The sequence below is a fragment of the Carassius gibelio genome, chromosome A9 (assembly GCF_023724105.1).
Source record: "Carassius gibelio isolate Cgi1373 ecotype wild population from Czech Republic chromosome A9, carGib1.2-hapl.c, whole genome shotgun sequence".
Lineage (NCBI taxonomy): Eukaryota > Metazoa > Chordata > Actinopteri > Cypriniformes > Cyprinidae > Carassius > Carassius gibelio.
Window position 1 is genome coordinate 21743463 of NC_068379.1, and position 15892 is coordinate 21759354.

General features: G+C 35.7%; 1 protein-coding gene across 12 annotated transcripts in view; it reads left to right on the top strand.

Annotated features, from left to right (window-relative positions):
- The first annotated feature begins 3135 nt into the window (after nt 1–3135).
- LOC128019969 (POU domain, class 2, transcription factor 1-like) overlaps nt 3136–15892 on the top strand; it is a 21429-nt gene continuing 8672 nt past the window's right edge. For 2 of the 12 annotated variants that reach the window (XM_052606417.1, XM_052606427.1), the window contains exons 1-11: nt 3139–3397; nt 8776–9035; nt 9924–9989; nt 10331–10422; nt 11634–11804; nt 12647–12779; nt 12867–12958; nt 14478–14651; nt 14876–15017; nt 15248–15393; nt 15802–15892. The exon at nt 15802–15892 is cut by the window's right edge and continues 92 nt beyond it. In XM_052606417.1, the coding sequence (XP_052462377.1) occupies nt 8927–9035; nt 9924–9989; nt 10331–10422; nt 11634–11804; nt 12647–12779; nt 12867–12958; nt 14478–14651; nt 14876–15017; nt 15248–15393; nt 15802–15892 (1216 nt within the window). In that variant the 5' untranslated portion in view covers nt 3139–3397; nt 8776–8926. Of the gene's footprint in view, nt 3398–8775; nt 9036–9923; nt 9990–10330; nt 10423–11633; nt 11805–12646; nt 12780–12866; nt 12959–14477; nt 14652–14875; nt 15018–15237; nt 15394–15801 lie in introns of all 12 variants that reach the window. The other 10 variants (XM_052606423.1, XM_052606426.1, XM_052606420.1 and 7 more) reach the window with 9 other exon arrangements.

The window sequence follows — 15892 nt, forward strand, 5'->3', positions numbered from 1 at the left end:
TACTGATACTGGCACGCATCAAAATACCAGTAAACCTAAATTGTAAGCATGAAGGTCCACCCTGAATCTTACCATCCGAAGTCTGTAAGCAGATCATATGAAACCAGGAATTAAAATAATATGATTTCACATGAATTAGCCATCATTTTACTCACCAAAACATATAATAGTTGAGAATTTTCATGAGTGTGTTGGAATATCATAAACTGTTGAGTGTGTACACTGTAAATCAAGTCAACTGTCATGCTGACATTAAGCTATAGTATCAAGATTTTTTATATCAAAACATGGTAAAATAACTGGTAAACTGAATCCAATAAACCTAAAAGGTAAACCACTTTATCACCTTAAAAAGCAAGAAAAAAGGCAAATGTGGCGATACTCACGTGGCATTACAATGTCATGTTACATTTTGCTGAGCCGACCTTATTGGTTGACATGGATACATTGACCAGAGACAGAACTTCATCCTCTGTTACACAAAATAATGTTCAAATTATAGCACAGAGAGACAAAATATGTAATTACGCTAGTTCACTGAAGTAGGTTTTGATAGAAATTACTCGGGGCATTTTTGACATCATATCTCTCCCATTTGTATGTAGGCGAGCCCTCCTCAGAGACACAGGTTAGGCTAATATTGTGTCCATATTCTGCTGTGCCTACTACCTTACAACTGGGTTGTGATGGTGCAACTGTAAAAAAAAAAAAAAAAAAAAAAAAATTATTAAGAAATTCATTCAACATTTGAGAAGGATTCTACTCAGCGTGTAAAGATATATGGACTTTTCTTTTGAGACAAAGTGCCAGAAATCTTACCCTGAACCAAAAGAGAATAGTGTCTGATTTGCCTACAATGTCTCCAGAAATCTGAACAAAACATCTAATTATTCTAATCATTTTGACATTTTTGCAGTTAGGTCAGTTTCTATGAAAGCTTTCCCATGGGAGTAGTAGTTACCAAAAATTACCTGTGAGGTCAAAACAGAGAACCATTGGATTGCTCCGTCGTGATCCTTTTTTAATTATTACACAGTTATTATTTTTACACGAATCATGGATAGTTGTGTTTTGGTAGACAGTTGAAGTTTTTTCTGGCTTACCATCTTTTTAGATGTCTCATCAGGATCACCTATCCATGTTATAATTATAATGTAATTAACTTAATTTTTAGGTTCAAAATTACCTGTAAGGGTGACATCATCATCCCTTGCAACCTCCACAGTATCTTGACTCATCATCACTCCCAGTCCAAAACTAGCCAACATCCCTTTTAGGCAAAGAGAGAGAGCTTTGTGAATATCAAACAATATATATATATATATATATATATATATATATATATATATATATATATATATATATATATATATATATATATATATATATATATATATATATATATATATATATATATATATATATATATATATATATATATATATATATATATATATATATATATATATGTATGTATATATATATGTATGTATATGTATATATATATATATATATATATATATATATATATATATATATATATATATATATATATATATATATATATATATATAATTTTTTTTATGCAAAATTTTGTCATATTTCACAAAGCTTTGGAACAGAACAAAACAGGACAAAACATGAAACAGACTTTTAAAAAAAGGAAAATTCCTTTCTATGTTCTCACAAATTTTAAGTTTAACCTAAGTTTATCAGAAAAAAACGTTGTGTTTACACATTCTGCTAAAATATACATTTATTAATAATATAATTTATTCAATTATTTAATATTAATGATCATAGTATCTAAGTATGCATAAGTCGACTTTATTTGTAAACTGTCTGCTGATATAAAAATATCCTTTGATAAATATCACATGAAGACCAACTGAAAGGAAAATAAATCACTGTAGTGACCCACACTGTTTTATCTGACATTTTGATTTGATCTTGATTGTTGTTCTGAATGTGAACATCAGAAAAAAAGACCACCTCACCGGATATTAAATATAGGCAGCAAAAAATTTTTTTGTTGTTTTTCACTGCAATAAATGGTGGTCTGCAGGTAGATTTTCATAGAATTATTTTCATACAGCTCTTCGTGTGTGCTCACCGAAATGGTTTTGCTTCTTCAGCTGTGTCTATGACACCTTTATTGCTCTTTGATCTCTTTTTCTCTTCCTCAAAGTTTTACAAGTTAGTTTGTAACAAAATGGCAGATGTGATGTCAAGACAGTTACATTAGTACAGACTGGGAGTCATTGCTGGAAAGTGAACCGACATGCAAGGGACATTAAATATGCTACAGATTGTGAACCTCCCTGCATTTAATTCAGGATGACTTGCATACAGTGTCACTGGATAAAGCATACGTTCTGCATACACGTGCTTTGCTATGTGATTGTTCAAGTAGCCTAATATTAATCTGAAGTTGTTAATTAACCCCAAACAAACTGGGTGTGCATTCCAGCTGTGGTGCATTGCCACACAAGACCAGCAGATGGTAGTGTAGGAGACATAATTGAAATGACAGGCACTTTGTGAACAGGTCATTTTTCCATTTGGCAAGGAACTATTTATCTTTACCAGACAGCTTCTATTTACTGCTCAGCTGTGCTGGTTTACAGGCTTGCTCTCACTCTTTTCATATAGGCTATTTCATTTAAGCCCTTTTATTGTTTCTCGGGTCATTTTGTCAGATTTCAGTAAAGAATATGCAATTAATATCATTTTTGGTAACACAATCCAGATTTGTAACATTGTCAAAAACATCTAAATAGACTCTATCTATTTTGTATAATTAAAAGTGTTTACTTGTAAGTAAAGAATCAGTCATGACATTTTGGTCTTTCAGTGTGTCACATACAGCTTTATTTATTATTACTTTATTGTATTATTTTATTACATATTCACTTGCTGCAAGATGTTGTTTTACAAACAGTTGAATAATACATTTTTTATAAAATATGAGATATGTATAATGTAGGCAAAACAAGCCAAATGCATATAAAATGACTTTCGGCTGTTTAAATATACACCAGACCACCCATTCGTTTCTCTCTCTTTTGTTGTTAATTTTTAATTTCAGTAAATTTCCATATTACTTCCTTTTTTGCACATGACCAATAACGCATGCAAGGTCTACATGAGCTCAAAGTGTAGGCTATTTAAGAGTTGAAAGTGTAATTATGGTTTGGGATCAATGTCAGCGTGTCCTTCGGAGGCGGGCGAGTTCAGACGGATGGGCTCTCTCAGGTCTGGCGTGCTCGTGCTGATGCTGGGATTGACTGACGGAGTGCTTCGGTGAGCCTCTAGATTGTGTTTTGAGGATATTGGGTTTAAATATTCAAAATGGCGGACGGAGGAGCAGCGAGTCAAGATGAGAGTTCAGGACCAGGTAATCATTACTGCATTTTACATATTCATATTCATATTCAAACACTCTTTCTCTCAACCCAGAAAAGCGCGGTAGGGAAAGCGTAAACAAAATACTCAAACCTGATGTTTCAATCATATGCATCCTTTAAATAAACGTATCGGGGAATAATTCTCTGTGTGTGCGACAGTGAAACTGGCGATGCAGTGCGACGGGAAATTAAAGGAAAATGCTTTCTTTGTGTGATTAGAGCAGCTGCGTTACATATTCATACCGGCGCCGAGAAATCGCCGCTTTGCATATTTTATTAGTCATAATCGGCGATAGCTCGCGGGGTTTTGCACTGTCCCCGGTCAGATGTTGTTAGAAATTTGCAGTTAATCATAACTGAAGGCTGCTGTAGGCATGCTAAGCGGCTAATGCTACTCCAGCGGCTTTGTGTTGCTCCGTGAGCCAATCCCACATATACAGCTTTGAATATTCATTCGCTCGCAATCAGCCGGCGTCTGCGCAACGTGTTTACAGTGAAAATATGAAAGAGCAGAGCAGCTGGTGCGTGCTTGGTGTACGGGACACGGCGTGATTTTTTTTAATGCCCATTCTCTTGCCTTTTGTGCCCATTGCAGGCGTGTAGCCCTGTTATGTTATTCATGTGGGCCTTCTAGAGCTCAGAATGCGCTATTCGGCATATTCTATCAGAATGAATCCATTTCATTGTCGAATGATGGTGGAACGTGCCAAAATGGAACTCTGACGACAGTTTACACAGTGTATCCAAATTGATTTCTACAAATTGATACTTTGTAGCACAGCCAGTGTTTCTGTAACATTGCGTCGGTGTGTCTGCTCAAGGAGATGTATGCAGGCATTATGCCAGCTTTATTTGCTAGTCTAATAGCTGATCCTCATATAGAGCACAGCTTCTCCATTATTATTCCACTAGTTGTATGCTTTTGTATTTAGTCATTTTACCGTGTTTCATCATTCGTGAACAGCCACATTTTTTTACCTATCTTTTTTATTTTGTGACAAGTTATCATATATCAGTCATTTATATAACTCCGTCTTGTGTCTATGTTTGAATCAGAGATATTTAGAACTACAAGTAATCACAGTCAAGCTGATATTCAGTACTAATTCATGATTGTTAGTTTTATTTTAGTGTTTTTCACGGTACTTTACAGAACAGCTTTACAGAAATTCATAATGTTTATGTTTCCTTTATAGTCCACATTTTGCAGTTTAAAGATTTCTTATGCTAAATATTGCTTTATGTGGCTGAAGTTGGATATATAGGTAACAATGTATATTTTTTATGTATAACAGGTTGTAGTTTATTTTGTGGTTTAACTGAGAATTATGATATTCTGAAAAGTTTTGGATTCAGTTTATAACATTTTGGTGTAGACTTGATAACCTAATTCCTACTAGGTGTATCGCTGCTATGAGTAAAATGATGCCAGGACTATTTTAGTGTTGATTATTTCCTCTTACAATATTTTCTAATGTTTTGAATAAACTTATTTTTCTATTTTTTGTATGTGCTTTTATAGTTTTTATCATTTATAGAGCTAAATTAATTTGAGTCATTTTATACTTATTTCCGTTAGTTGCCAAGGTAGAATTTCTAATAAAATGTTTAATTTTATTAGCTTAATGTCATTTATTTCATTTAAGGTTGTAGTTAACAGGAACAACATGACACACACATGGGTTAAAGGTTTTGTTCATATTGCCCACCCTGTAATCCTGCTTTGTAGTTCCCATAAATAATTTACAGTATCTTACATTTAGGGAAAAACAATGTCTTGGCCCATCAAATTAGAAGACCATAGCTAGCTGTTGAAATATGATATCGTAAAACCTATGTCACCCATGTCTCACAACAAGAGAAACATGGGGAAACTTACAAAGTTTTTTTTTTTTTTTTTTTATTTTGAAATCTTTTGTATCAGCCTTCTGTCATTTGACATGCATTCTCTGACTACATGAGAATTATTTGGTTTGTAAGTTAAATTATCATATAATTGTTTGGCTTTGGATGTCATGGTGTAACAGACCCTACTTTTAAACTAATAACATTTTCACTATGTGCAGGGCCTTAGAGAGACATGCTGAAACTTGTTAATTTCCTGTAGCCACAGCTCATACCTATAGTGTAAATTACCTGCATGAATCCTTACTTTTATTTTTGTAGTAACTGACACTTTTCAAACATAGTAGTGAAACTTCATGGCATTTTTGCTTGCATTTTTCTCCATGCTCTGCTGATGTGAACATGTAGAAACAATCCCTGCAGGCTAACAGTCTATTAATGAATAAAATGATTATAGACCTAAAATCAAGCGAGAGCTTGTGGTTTTTGACTGCCTTTAAAAATGATAAAACTATCCTCTTTGTGATTATATGTGGCAGATTGGAGGGAATTCATGTTGTTTTCTCTTGTTCGTCCAGTTAAATGGATTTGATATTATGATAATATATGAGAGAAAATAATGGTCTATGAACTGTTTCCATCATATTATCAAGCGTCTTTAATTTTTCATCAGTTGCTCTCTGAATCTCAAATTTAATGTGTTTTCAAATGCATAATTTGAATATGAATGATGTTGTGTTCCTGCTTTCTCAATTTCTCATTTTTTCCTTTGTGCTGAATTTATAGATGCCTGTTTAAAAATGATAATATTTGCATTAAATTGAGAAAAATATTTTCTGCTAATTTAAATATTCCTCTCCAGGTTAGTTTAGCCTTTTAACAATTCTTTGATCGTTTTTATGCAAGTTTGCTTTTGGATAAGTTGTTTGGTAAAATAAAAAAAAAAAAACTAAAAAAGATTTGAAAAAACTTATGAAAGTTGGCTGTAGGGCTGCAACTACGGCCCTGTCCCAAATGGCACCCTAAACCCTTGTGGTCTTCCTCTGAGTCTGCACTTTTGTAACGTAATGCCGCTTTGACTGTTGGGTAGAAGTCTGCTGCGGAGCTCACCCCGGTGTGGGCTCAGCAGAAATGCGGATCGAGGGCACGTAACTTTCGCAAAGGGGGCACTCAGGAGCACACTTTTGAATGCTAAAACGATGAATGGGACACCTTACGGTCTCGTGGACTTAACGGACACATACATTCGGTGGCCATTGTAAGTCTGCAAGACCGAAAGTGCACATATATACTGTGTTCGAAATGCCATACTATCATACTATACTACTCTTAATATTTCTGCAGTATCCAGTGTGTATGCTGTGCATAGTGTGCAAATTTTCTGTATGCATCAAATACCCAGATGACCTACTGTATTTCAGAATCTACTAAATATAACTCAAGTACACTAAAATAACTACAGAAGCTTTGTTCGGAAATTGCATACTACCATATTACAACTAATATATCTCGGTATGCTGCGTGTATACTGTGAATAGTAAGTGAATGTTCAAATGTACATTTGCTGAAATTTGATGTGTCCATCTGAAGACATTGCATGGGATACTGTTTCCCAGAACACAACATAAATTGTTCTTTTTCCCACTACATATCGGATCAGAAAGGCATTTATTTTCAATGGAAATAAAGGAAATATTTGAAAAGAGGAAATGAAGTCTGTGTTATAAAGTGGTTAGCATTTTTAAGTGTGATAATTTAAACGCACTGTTATTGCGTACTGTTTTATAATGTAATACAGTATGCAATAACAGTACTGAAATATCTACCACCTAACTACTCTTTACACATTATTAGTTCTGCTGAGTATGTAAAGTCCATTAATTATGAAATGAGTTCAATTGGACAATATAGCATTGTTTACTATGAATCCTTAATTAACAAGCCTTTGTAAAAAGGATGGTTAGTACATTTATTTGTGAAGTAACAACTTTGCTGTGCTGAATATGTTCATGTGACAACACTTAAGCACACTACTCTGAAACCTTTGTTGCTTAATGTATACTGTTTCACACAATATTCTTTAAAAAATAGTAGGCAGTATACACTGTGTACTGGGCAGTAAGCAAGTATGCCATTTCGAACACAGCTGAAATGTTCCATTTGGGACAGGGCAGACTAATCGTCAAAATCAATCATTGTTGATGATTTAATAATCGATAAAAATTATCATTATCGATTAGTCGGGTCTGCCCACATTGCACGTCCAATTTTAGCCCGTCGCATCAAATCACAACACTGAATAACGCATTTCTATGGACAAAAATGCATCTAAAAATATCGAATGATCTCCTGCAGGAAAAGTAGGTGATCCAGGCTGCCCAAAACATGAGAAATCTTTATTTTAAACTTCAAGCTGATGCATTAGCATGATAACTTGCCCTGTCAGTCGCTTTGAAAGGTATAAGTTACATGGTTGCATCCTCAGCGCAAAAAACTGTCAGTTAACAGTCATCTTATTTGTAAATGTAACAAATTCATGCAAGCCTTTCCATTTTTGCATAAAGGCCCATCCTGACAGTCTGCATTAAGTTGAAATCTTTAATAAAAGAGCAGCGGAGGGGCAGGTGCGCGCTTTAAACAGATGGATCACAGTAGAAGGGGATACACTATTCAGCGCAAAAACATTCACTGTGCTGAAATATCTGTTGTTGAACATGTATATTTATGTTTAAAAGTCAACATGCAATGCAAGTAATTTGTGAGAGTGCTAGAAACTTAATGGACAGCAGTGTGCTATTGTCTGACTATAAATGTCAGAGGCTTTTACAGAATAATGAAATGACAGTAAGAGACTGACTGATCAGTGCACACGACGCTTGTTCCTGCAGAGCATTACTGTGATTTTATTTGACTTAATTATCTTTAGAGATTTAAACTACTTATATTGCTAGTCACATATATTGATAGTCCTCCAATATGCTAAGCTTTTTAATAGCAGTAGAAGGCTATTTCTAATGCTATAATATAACTTGCTGCTATCTATGAACAAAAGGCAGAAAAAAATAGTCAAGTTCTTTTTTTTTCAGATACCCAATTAGTCAAAAAGTACAAACTATGCCAGCAAGCATGTGAGCTGTTATCAAAGGCAAAGGAGGCCATTTTTATTATTATGTGAATTAAATTACTATTTTATTAATTACTAAATTACTAACTACCCATTACTATTTAGTTGCTTCGGTTCGTTATTTGACCAATAAATGCAATACAATTATTATAGTTTTTGGTAGTCTTATAATCCTGGAAGCTTTTGTCTCAGTAAATTTTAACACTTTTAATTTCAAAAACTTTTTTAAGTGTCAGCAATACATGCTTTTGGATAGGCTGATTTCTTTATGCTTACTCTGCCAGATCTTTGTTCTAATATGTAAATCTCTCATGTAATTAGGCCAAGCTCTGAAAATATCAGTTAATGAGGTGCAAAGTTAATCTGGATATGCAAAGCAGACTTCATGTTCCTTTCCAGACAATATGACTACAGAAGTCAGAGAAATTGATCCGTGAAGTGTTTGGGCCACATGGGGCTGGCTGTGTGAATAGGATGGTGGAGAATGGCAAGTAATTTACTTCCTGAACAGCTCCATCCACAACCTCTGGTGCTTAAGAAATGCTTCTAAATGCGAACTGCTCTCTTTATGTCCAGATACAGACCTCACCGGTTTGTGTGCTTTGATTGCATCAACAGAAATCTCACCTGTTTCACCTTATTTAACCAGCACTCCGTAGGTAATTGGGTTTATGCATTCACACTGTTGATTTTTTTTTTTCATTTCCCATTCCTCCCTTTTCCCTCCAAAGCAATCCAATTAATATGCTAATGAGATGATAAATATTTATGAACATTTAAATTAGTGAGAAAGCTCTCAGAGCAACGTGCGAAATGAATCGCTTGTAGGACTTCAAAGTGTTGCTTGGATAATGAAGTGAGGGAGATTTGCATATGGCTTTAATCAGCTGCATACTGATTATGCTTTATTACGGCACTGGCAGCCGCTTCGCTTCTGTTCTGCTCCAGAATGAAAATGAACTTCTTCACACTCTAGTTATGACAATCATAGCACAGAGAGAGAGAGCAAAGCAAGCCGGAGAGACTGAGAGAAAGGCAGCCACGGTTTCAGTGAAGCTTAGCTGTGCTCTGCACGTGTGTTGTTTTTCTAATCCAAACCGTTTAGTTGCACAGAGAAGAGTTTGCTTCTGAGGGTTGTCTGTGAAAGGGGTGCTAAGTTTGTTGTGATGCCTGTAGAGACTCTTTACGAGGCAGATACAGCAGCTGATGGTGAGTGATGTCTGCATTTGAAGATCTGTTTTATCATGTAGTGATTCTGTGCTATCTGGAGTTGGGTAGTCACTATGTTTGGTTTGGTAATTTACACCATTCAGTTTTTTCATTTTCGCATAAAACGTTGTGACATTCCGTGTAGTCAATAATAGATGAAGTAGGACTATTTTTCAAGTTTTCGGTTTAAAGAATATTAGGTCATATGGTTTGAAATGAAAAATTTGAATTTTTTTTTTTTTTTCAAATGCTGAAGATGCTGTCTCGCTTTTGAAAGTCATTGAATGGTTGGTCTTTGAAGAGAAACTGAAAGTCCGACCTTCTTCTGTCTGCTCCAGATTCTAGAATGAGTAATCCATCGGAAACAAGTAAATGTGCAATGGAGAGCGGGGACGAAAGCACTGGTGAGTTACCCAAGGAACCATTGGCTCTTTAGAGACTCGCATGTTATGTATTTTCTCCAATAGTCTGCTCAGATCTTTTGCTTTGATCTTTCAAACACCGCTTTCTTTAACCTTTGAGTGAGCGAAAGACTATCAGTTCACAATTTTAAGTTGTAAAGGGTCGCTTGTGCAGCTTTGACTGAGGTTGAACGTGGGACAATGTCTCTCAATATGTGTCACAGAACATTTTTTTTTCTTTAAAGTTTGAAATAAGAAAGACCTTGAAGCTGAATAACTTATTTGAAAAGACCTTTTTATATGGCTCTGATCTATTGTGGCATTGACTGCTTTTCTTCTTCCAGGTGCCCAAACAAATGGACTGGACTTTCACAGGCAGACTGTGCAAACAACAAGCGCAATCACCAACGCACACGCACAGGCCTTGCTCCAACAGGTATAATCTTTTTCTCTGAGCTCACACACACTTAGTGGTCTGTGACATGGATGAATGAGCTGTAGGAATTTAAAGATTGTCCCCAGGGCCCGTGTCTGAGTCACTAAACTGCCACTGTCTTGATGTTGGTGTGTGTGATTATCATGTTTCAGAGTGACTGCTGAGGCTTTCCACCTGATGCCATGCATTGTTGTGTCTATTTGAAAACAATGTGTGAGATTTGTAGTTACTCTGAAGATTAGAGATTTAAATCACAACATGCTATCCTGGTTACAGGGGAAATTATTGGGCCCCCATATGCTAATTACCTGCTCTCCAGTTGCTTGGAAACAGATGGTTGAGAATATGCAAATCTATGCAGAATTTACATGAACTGCATAACAGTTTCGTTAATTAGCATATCCGCTTTCCTCTCTGCTTGAAGTCTCAGTAGGCTGCGGTATATTTATATCACCATACATGAGCATTGAACAAGTAGAGGAAGGAGAGGACATTTTTGAATGGTCTTCTCTGCCCCCATTTCCACATAGATTGGGCAAAAGTTAAAAAGCTGTATTTATTAATCCTTATTTGATTCTCCGACTAATCTGGAACATTTAAACCAAAAAAAAAAGTGAACCATATTGTGCAGTAGAATAGAACAGTACTTGTCGCTTTTTCAGGGATCTTAGTTTCAAAAGTGTTTTTTTCCATCCGTCACTGTAAAAGAGTTACAGCCAGCCACTAGGTGAATCAAAATATTAAACTATCAGTGTGTTATATACACATGAGCTTGTTCTATAGTGATGCACAGAAATTGTATTGTTCAGTTTTTTGAAAAAAAAAAAAGTATCTATGGAAAAACGTTCTTTAAATCATGCACACTCACATGAAGATTTTCATATGGGTTGATTTAATTTTCATGCAGTTGCTCACATTATAGGGACATTAATGGGACATCCATTCGCCAAACCGCTTCTCCTTTGTAAAGGCTGGAGCATATCCTAGTGTCTATTGTCAGACAATGATGACTAACTGTAAATGGTCAACAGTAGCAACCTCTGCAACTGCCATTTAGTAAATAAACACACAGGGTAAAGTCCAGGGTAAAGCTTTGTGCATAACAGGTTAATTTCCCCCTTGAGAATTTTATGGAAATGGAACGATTGTGCCAGGCGTGGTTATTGGAAATCAAATGAATTCCTCTCTTTGTCTTGCTCTCTTCTCTCAAGTTGACTTTTACTCCAGCGCAGCAGCAGTTATTGCTGCAGCAGGCTCAGGCTCAGCTCTTAGCAGCAGCGGTGCAGCATTCAGCCAGCCAGCAGAGCAACACTACAGGAGCCAGCATCTCTGCCTCTGCTGCCACCCCCATCACCCTCTCCCAACCCATCCAGATCACACCTGTAAGGGAGCCACGGTTTCATTCATCCCAGTCTCTGAAATGGCCTTGTTTTTTTTAATTCTATAACATTTTACATTTTAAATGTAAGATAATATTTAATTTTTAAATTTTGAAATAAATGATCATCTAGTGGTTTAATGGTGTTTGTGCCCAGAACTGAATTTTCTAGCCCTGTTCTTTTCTTTGTAGCAGCACTATACTATATGATGTTGCTCTTTCAGAATGATGTCATTTGAAAAAAATGCAAAACAGATGGATTATAGATATTAGTGAAAATTTAAAAGAAAAGTAATTGCTTATTAATTTGTATTGCATTTGATACATTTCATTGCTAATAAATAATTCAGACCAATTGGAAATTATTTTTTTAAATGTATTTTAATATTTCACTTTTTTTTTTTTTTTTTTGCCCTGGCAGTATTGTCACAGTAGTGTAGAAGCCATGTGTATTTTTAATTAACATTAATATTTATTTAGGCAAATTAAAAGGGAGTTTGTTCTCCAGGCCCTTCAGCTATTTATACGAAGGAAGCTTCATCTGAACTGAATGGAGAATCAATGTTAAACTGTTAAATCAGTTTTAAAAAATGGGTGAACACTTTTTAATTTGCAAAAAGGGGCATTTTAATTTCCACAAGGATCCAAATGGCAGAAAACACTATCATATCTGAATGTTTTACTTTTGCTGGTTGTTATGGTAAAAGCAACATTTATTTTTTCACTCAAAATCGAAAACATCCTTACTGTTACATGAAGTTAGCCAGTCATAACTTAACTGGTGCACTTGGTACAGTGACACATACTAATGTTCTCCTCACTCTGTATTTATATAAAACAATACAGCAATTACAGCAACTGCAACAGCAGCAGAACCTCAACCTGCAGCAGTTTGTGCTGGTCCAGCCGGGCCACCACATCGCAACACAGCTGCAGCCGACGCAGTTCATCATCTCGCAGACACCACAGGGCCAGCAGAGTGAGTCCTGTCATCTGAACAGATCTCTCCATCCTTTCATGTGATCTGCCTATCTGATTGTTTTGTCTTTCCCCTTACTCTTACCAGGTCTCCTGCAGGCCCAGAACCTTCTAACTCAACTACCTCAAAGCCAAGCCAACCTCCTGCAGACCCAACCGAGCATCACACTTGCCACACAGGTCAGCGGCATCCCATTCACCCACTGGATCTATTTTTATTGGTGCTGTCAAACAATAATAATAAAAAAAAAACAAATTAATTGAATGAATTATGCTTAAATTAATTGCATATATTCACACCTAGCATTAAAATTTTTAAATATGCTTTTATATTGCAATACTTTCACATTCAATCTTCAAATGAATGTAGAAACAACATTTAAGATGGTATATTTTTAATATTTGTTTAATGGCAGCTTTTTATGACTGAAAGAGAGTTTTACTTATACCAATACTGCTGATGTCTATGATTTTTTTTTTTCATCACAACAGCTGGGTTATTTTGTTATTTTGGCTGCTTTAAGATCTGCAGCTGCTGAACATGACGCGGATCTGACATACATCATATTGTCTCACAACTCTTTTACCTTTTCTGACTCCGTTCAGGTCTTAAAGTCTCTATTAATGAGATGACGAGTTGAATCGGGTGTGTTAGATGAGGGAGACTGCTGAGCTGCTCCGGGACAGTTTTGAAAACCACTGCATTTCAGAGACATATAACAAATATTTACATGCATGTACTGTTTTAAGGCAGTGCAAATGTAATTTTGTTAACTTGATGACTTTACTGATGACGTAACTACGACATTGCATGCTTGTAGTTTCTTTCACACTTTAAAATGAAATGATACAGGCTACAGCATGTGCCAATGAATTTGTGCGTGCAATTGAAGAGCATGTGCTACAAGCACAGTATAGATGCTGACAGGACAGTAAAATTAGTTTTTTACTGACATATAACCTGACAAGTTACATCTCATTTGATCACAGTTCAATGTTGTTCTGCTGAAGCTCCCTCATCACCTGCACCTTTTCAATGCTCGTTTGATTAGCGCTCTGCTGAGGTGAAGTTGGAGTGTGTGTTTGAAAAGTCTCCCATTTGATGTGGTCGTAAAGGTGTTCTGTGTCTAAATAAATACAATTCTTGTCCAAAAAAAAAAGGACAGGCGCAGTAGTTTTGAGTGGGGTGGATAACCCTATCTCCATGCCTGCATTAATTGTTAAATATTTTGAATACGTTAAACATAAAAAAAAAAAAAAAAAAAAAATATATATATATATATATATATATATATATATATATATATATATTGACTGCATTAACATATTTAAGGGGTCTTTTCTAATATTTTTATTTGGTGCTGAAGAAACATTTCTTCATAATGTCAAGGTGAAAAACAGTTGTGCCGATGAATATGTTTGTGCACCCCATGATACTTTCCTCAGGATTCTTTGATGCATAGAAAGTTCAAAAGTACAGCATTTATATCAGCCCTTCTGATATAGTTAATGCGATCTTGCTGAATAAAAGTATTATAACTTTCAAATGGTAGCGCATATGCACCAAAAAAAAGTTCACAAAACAGTTCATACTAAATTTTCAGTTGGACCGTCCCGTTTTCACATTTGTTTCTTTAAAAATGTTTTATCTTTCAGCCGTTTTTGTTTATCTCCATAATTTTTTCATTACGCTTCACAGCCTGCTACACCTACACGCACGATAGCAGCGACCCCCATCCAATCCCTTCCTCACAGCCAGACGACACCAAAGCACATCGACACACCCAGCCTGGAGGAGCCCAGCGACCTGGAGGAGCTAGAGCAGTTTGCCAAGACCTTCAAACAGCGACGCATCAAACTGGGCTTCACGCAGGTGAACAGGGTTTCACCTCTCTCACAGTTTGTGTGGTGGTGTTGATTTCAGTATTCAAAGTCTCTGATGGTGTTTAATCATTCATGTCATGACAGAATGCTAGAGAGTTCTTATGTGACTGACCTCTCTAATTATTTGAAGACAATTCGCATTCGGCTGAGACTCATTACGTGACTCTGCCTCCATTTAAAACATCTTTCATGCTATTGTTTTTCATGTACCAGGGGGATGTTGGCCTTGCCATGGGAAAACTTTATGGAAACGACTTCAGCCAGACCACCATTTCTCGCTTTGAGGCCTTAAACCTGAGCTTTAAAAACATGTGCAAACTGAAGCCTCTGCTTGAAAAATGGCTCAATGATGCAGGTATGTATTTCCTCTGCTCTGAGCCATTTCCCTCCTTTACCTTCCTCCCTTAAAATAACATTGCATATCATGAAGAATGTTAGAAAGGATATGAAGATTCCTGACGCATTCCTCTTTAGTTTTTTAGTTTCTATCAGGGTTCTGCAGGTCTCAGGCACATCTGCTTTGCTGTTTGGCACAGGTGCTTATATCACTCCTTCTGTGTGCTTTTGTGCGCGCTGTTTGTGCAGAGAACCAGACGTCTGACCAGGCCCTGTCCAGTCCCAGCTCTCTTGGCTCGCCTGGGCTGGGCTTGGAGGGTCTGAACCGGCGCCGCAAGAAGAGGACCAGCATCGAGACCAACATCAGAGTGGCCTTAGAAAAGAGCTTTCTGGAGGTGAGCGACATCTCACATCAGAGGTTATTTGATAAGCCAGTGTGAAGGAAATATCAAATACATTTGAGTGTTTATTAATTAAAAAAAAATAAAAAAAATTATTCAGTCTTTTTATTTTTATAAAATATTATTAATATTTTCTGTCATTTAAACACAGATTTATATTTTATTATTATTAATGACTTTATTATTTAAAAATAATTTGTTCTTTGCATTATTAATATTAATTAAATATTTTTATTTAACAGATTTAACTAGTATTATTGTTTTTAAAATTGTATTTATTTGTATTTAATAAATGTAATGAAAAAATTATAAATTGTATTTATTTATTTGATAAAATATGAACATTTCTATTTATATTATTAAAATATTAATATTGTTTCCTGTGCATTTGCCCTTTTCAAGCAGAACCAAAAACCTACCTCTGAGGAGATCACCATGATTGCGGACCAGCTCAACATGGAGAAGGAGGTGATCCGAGTATGGTTCTGTAACC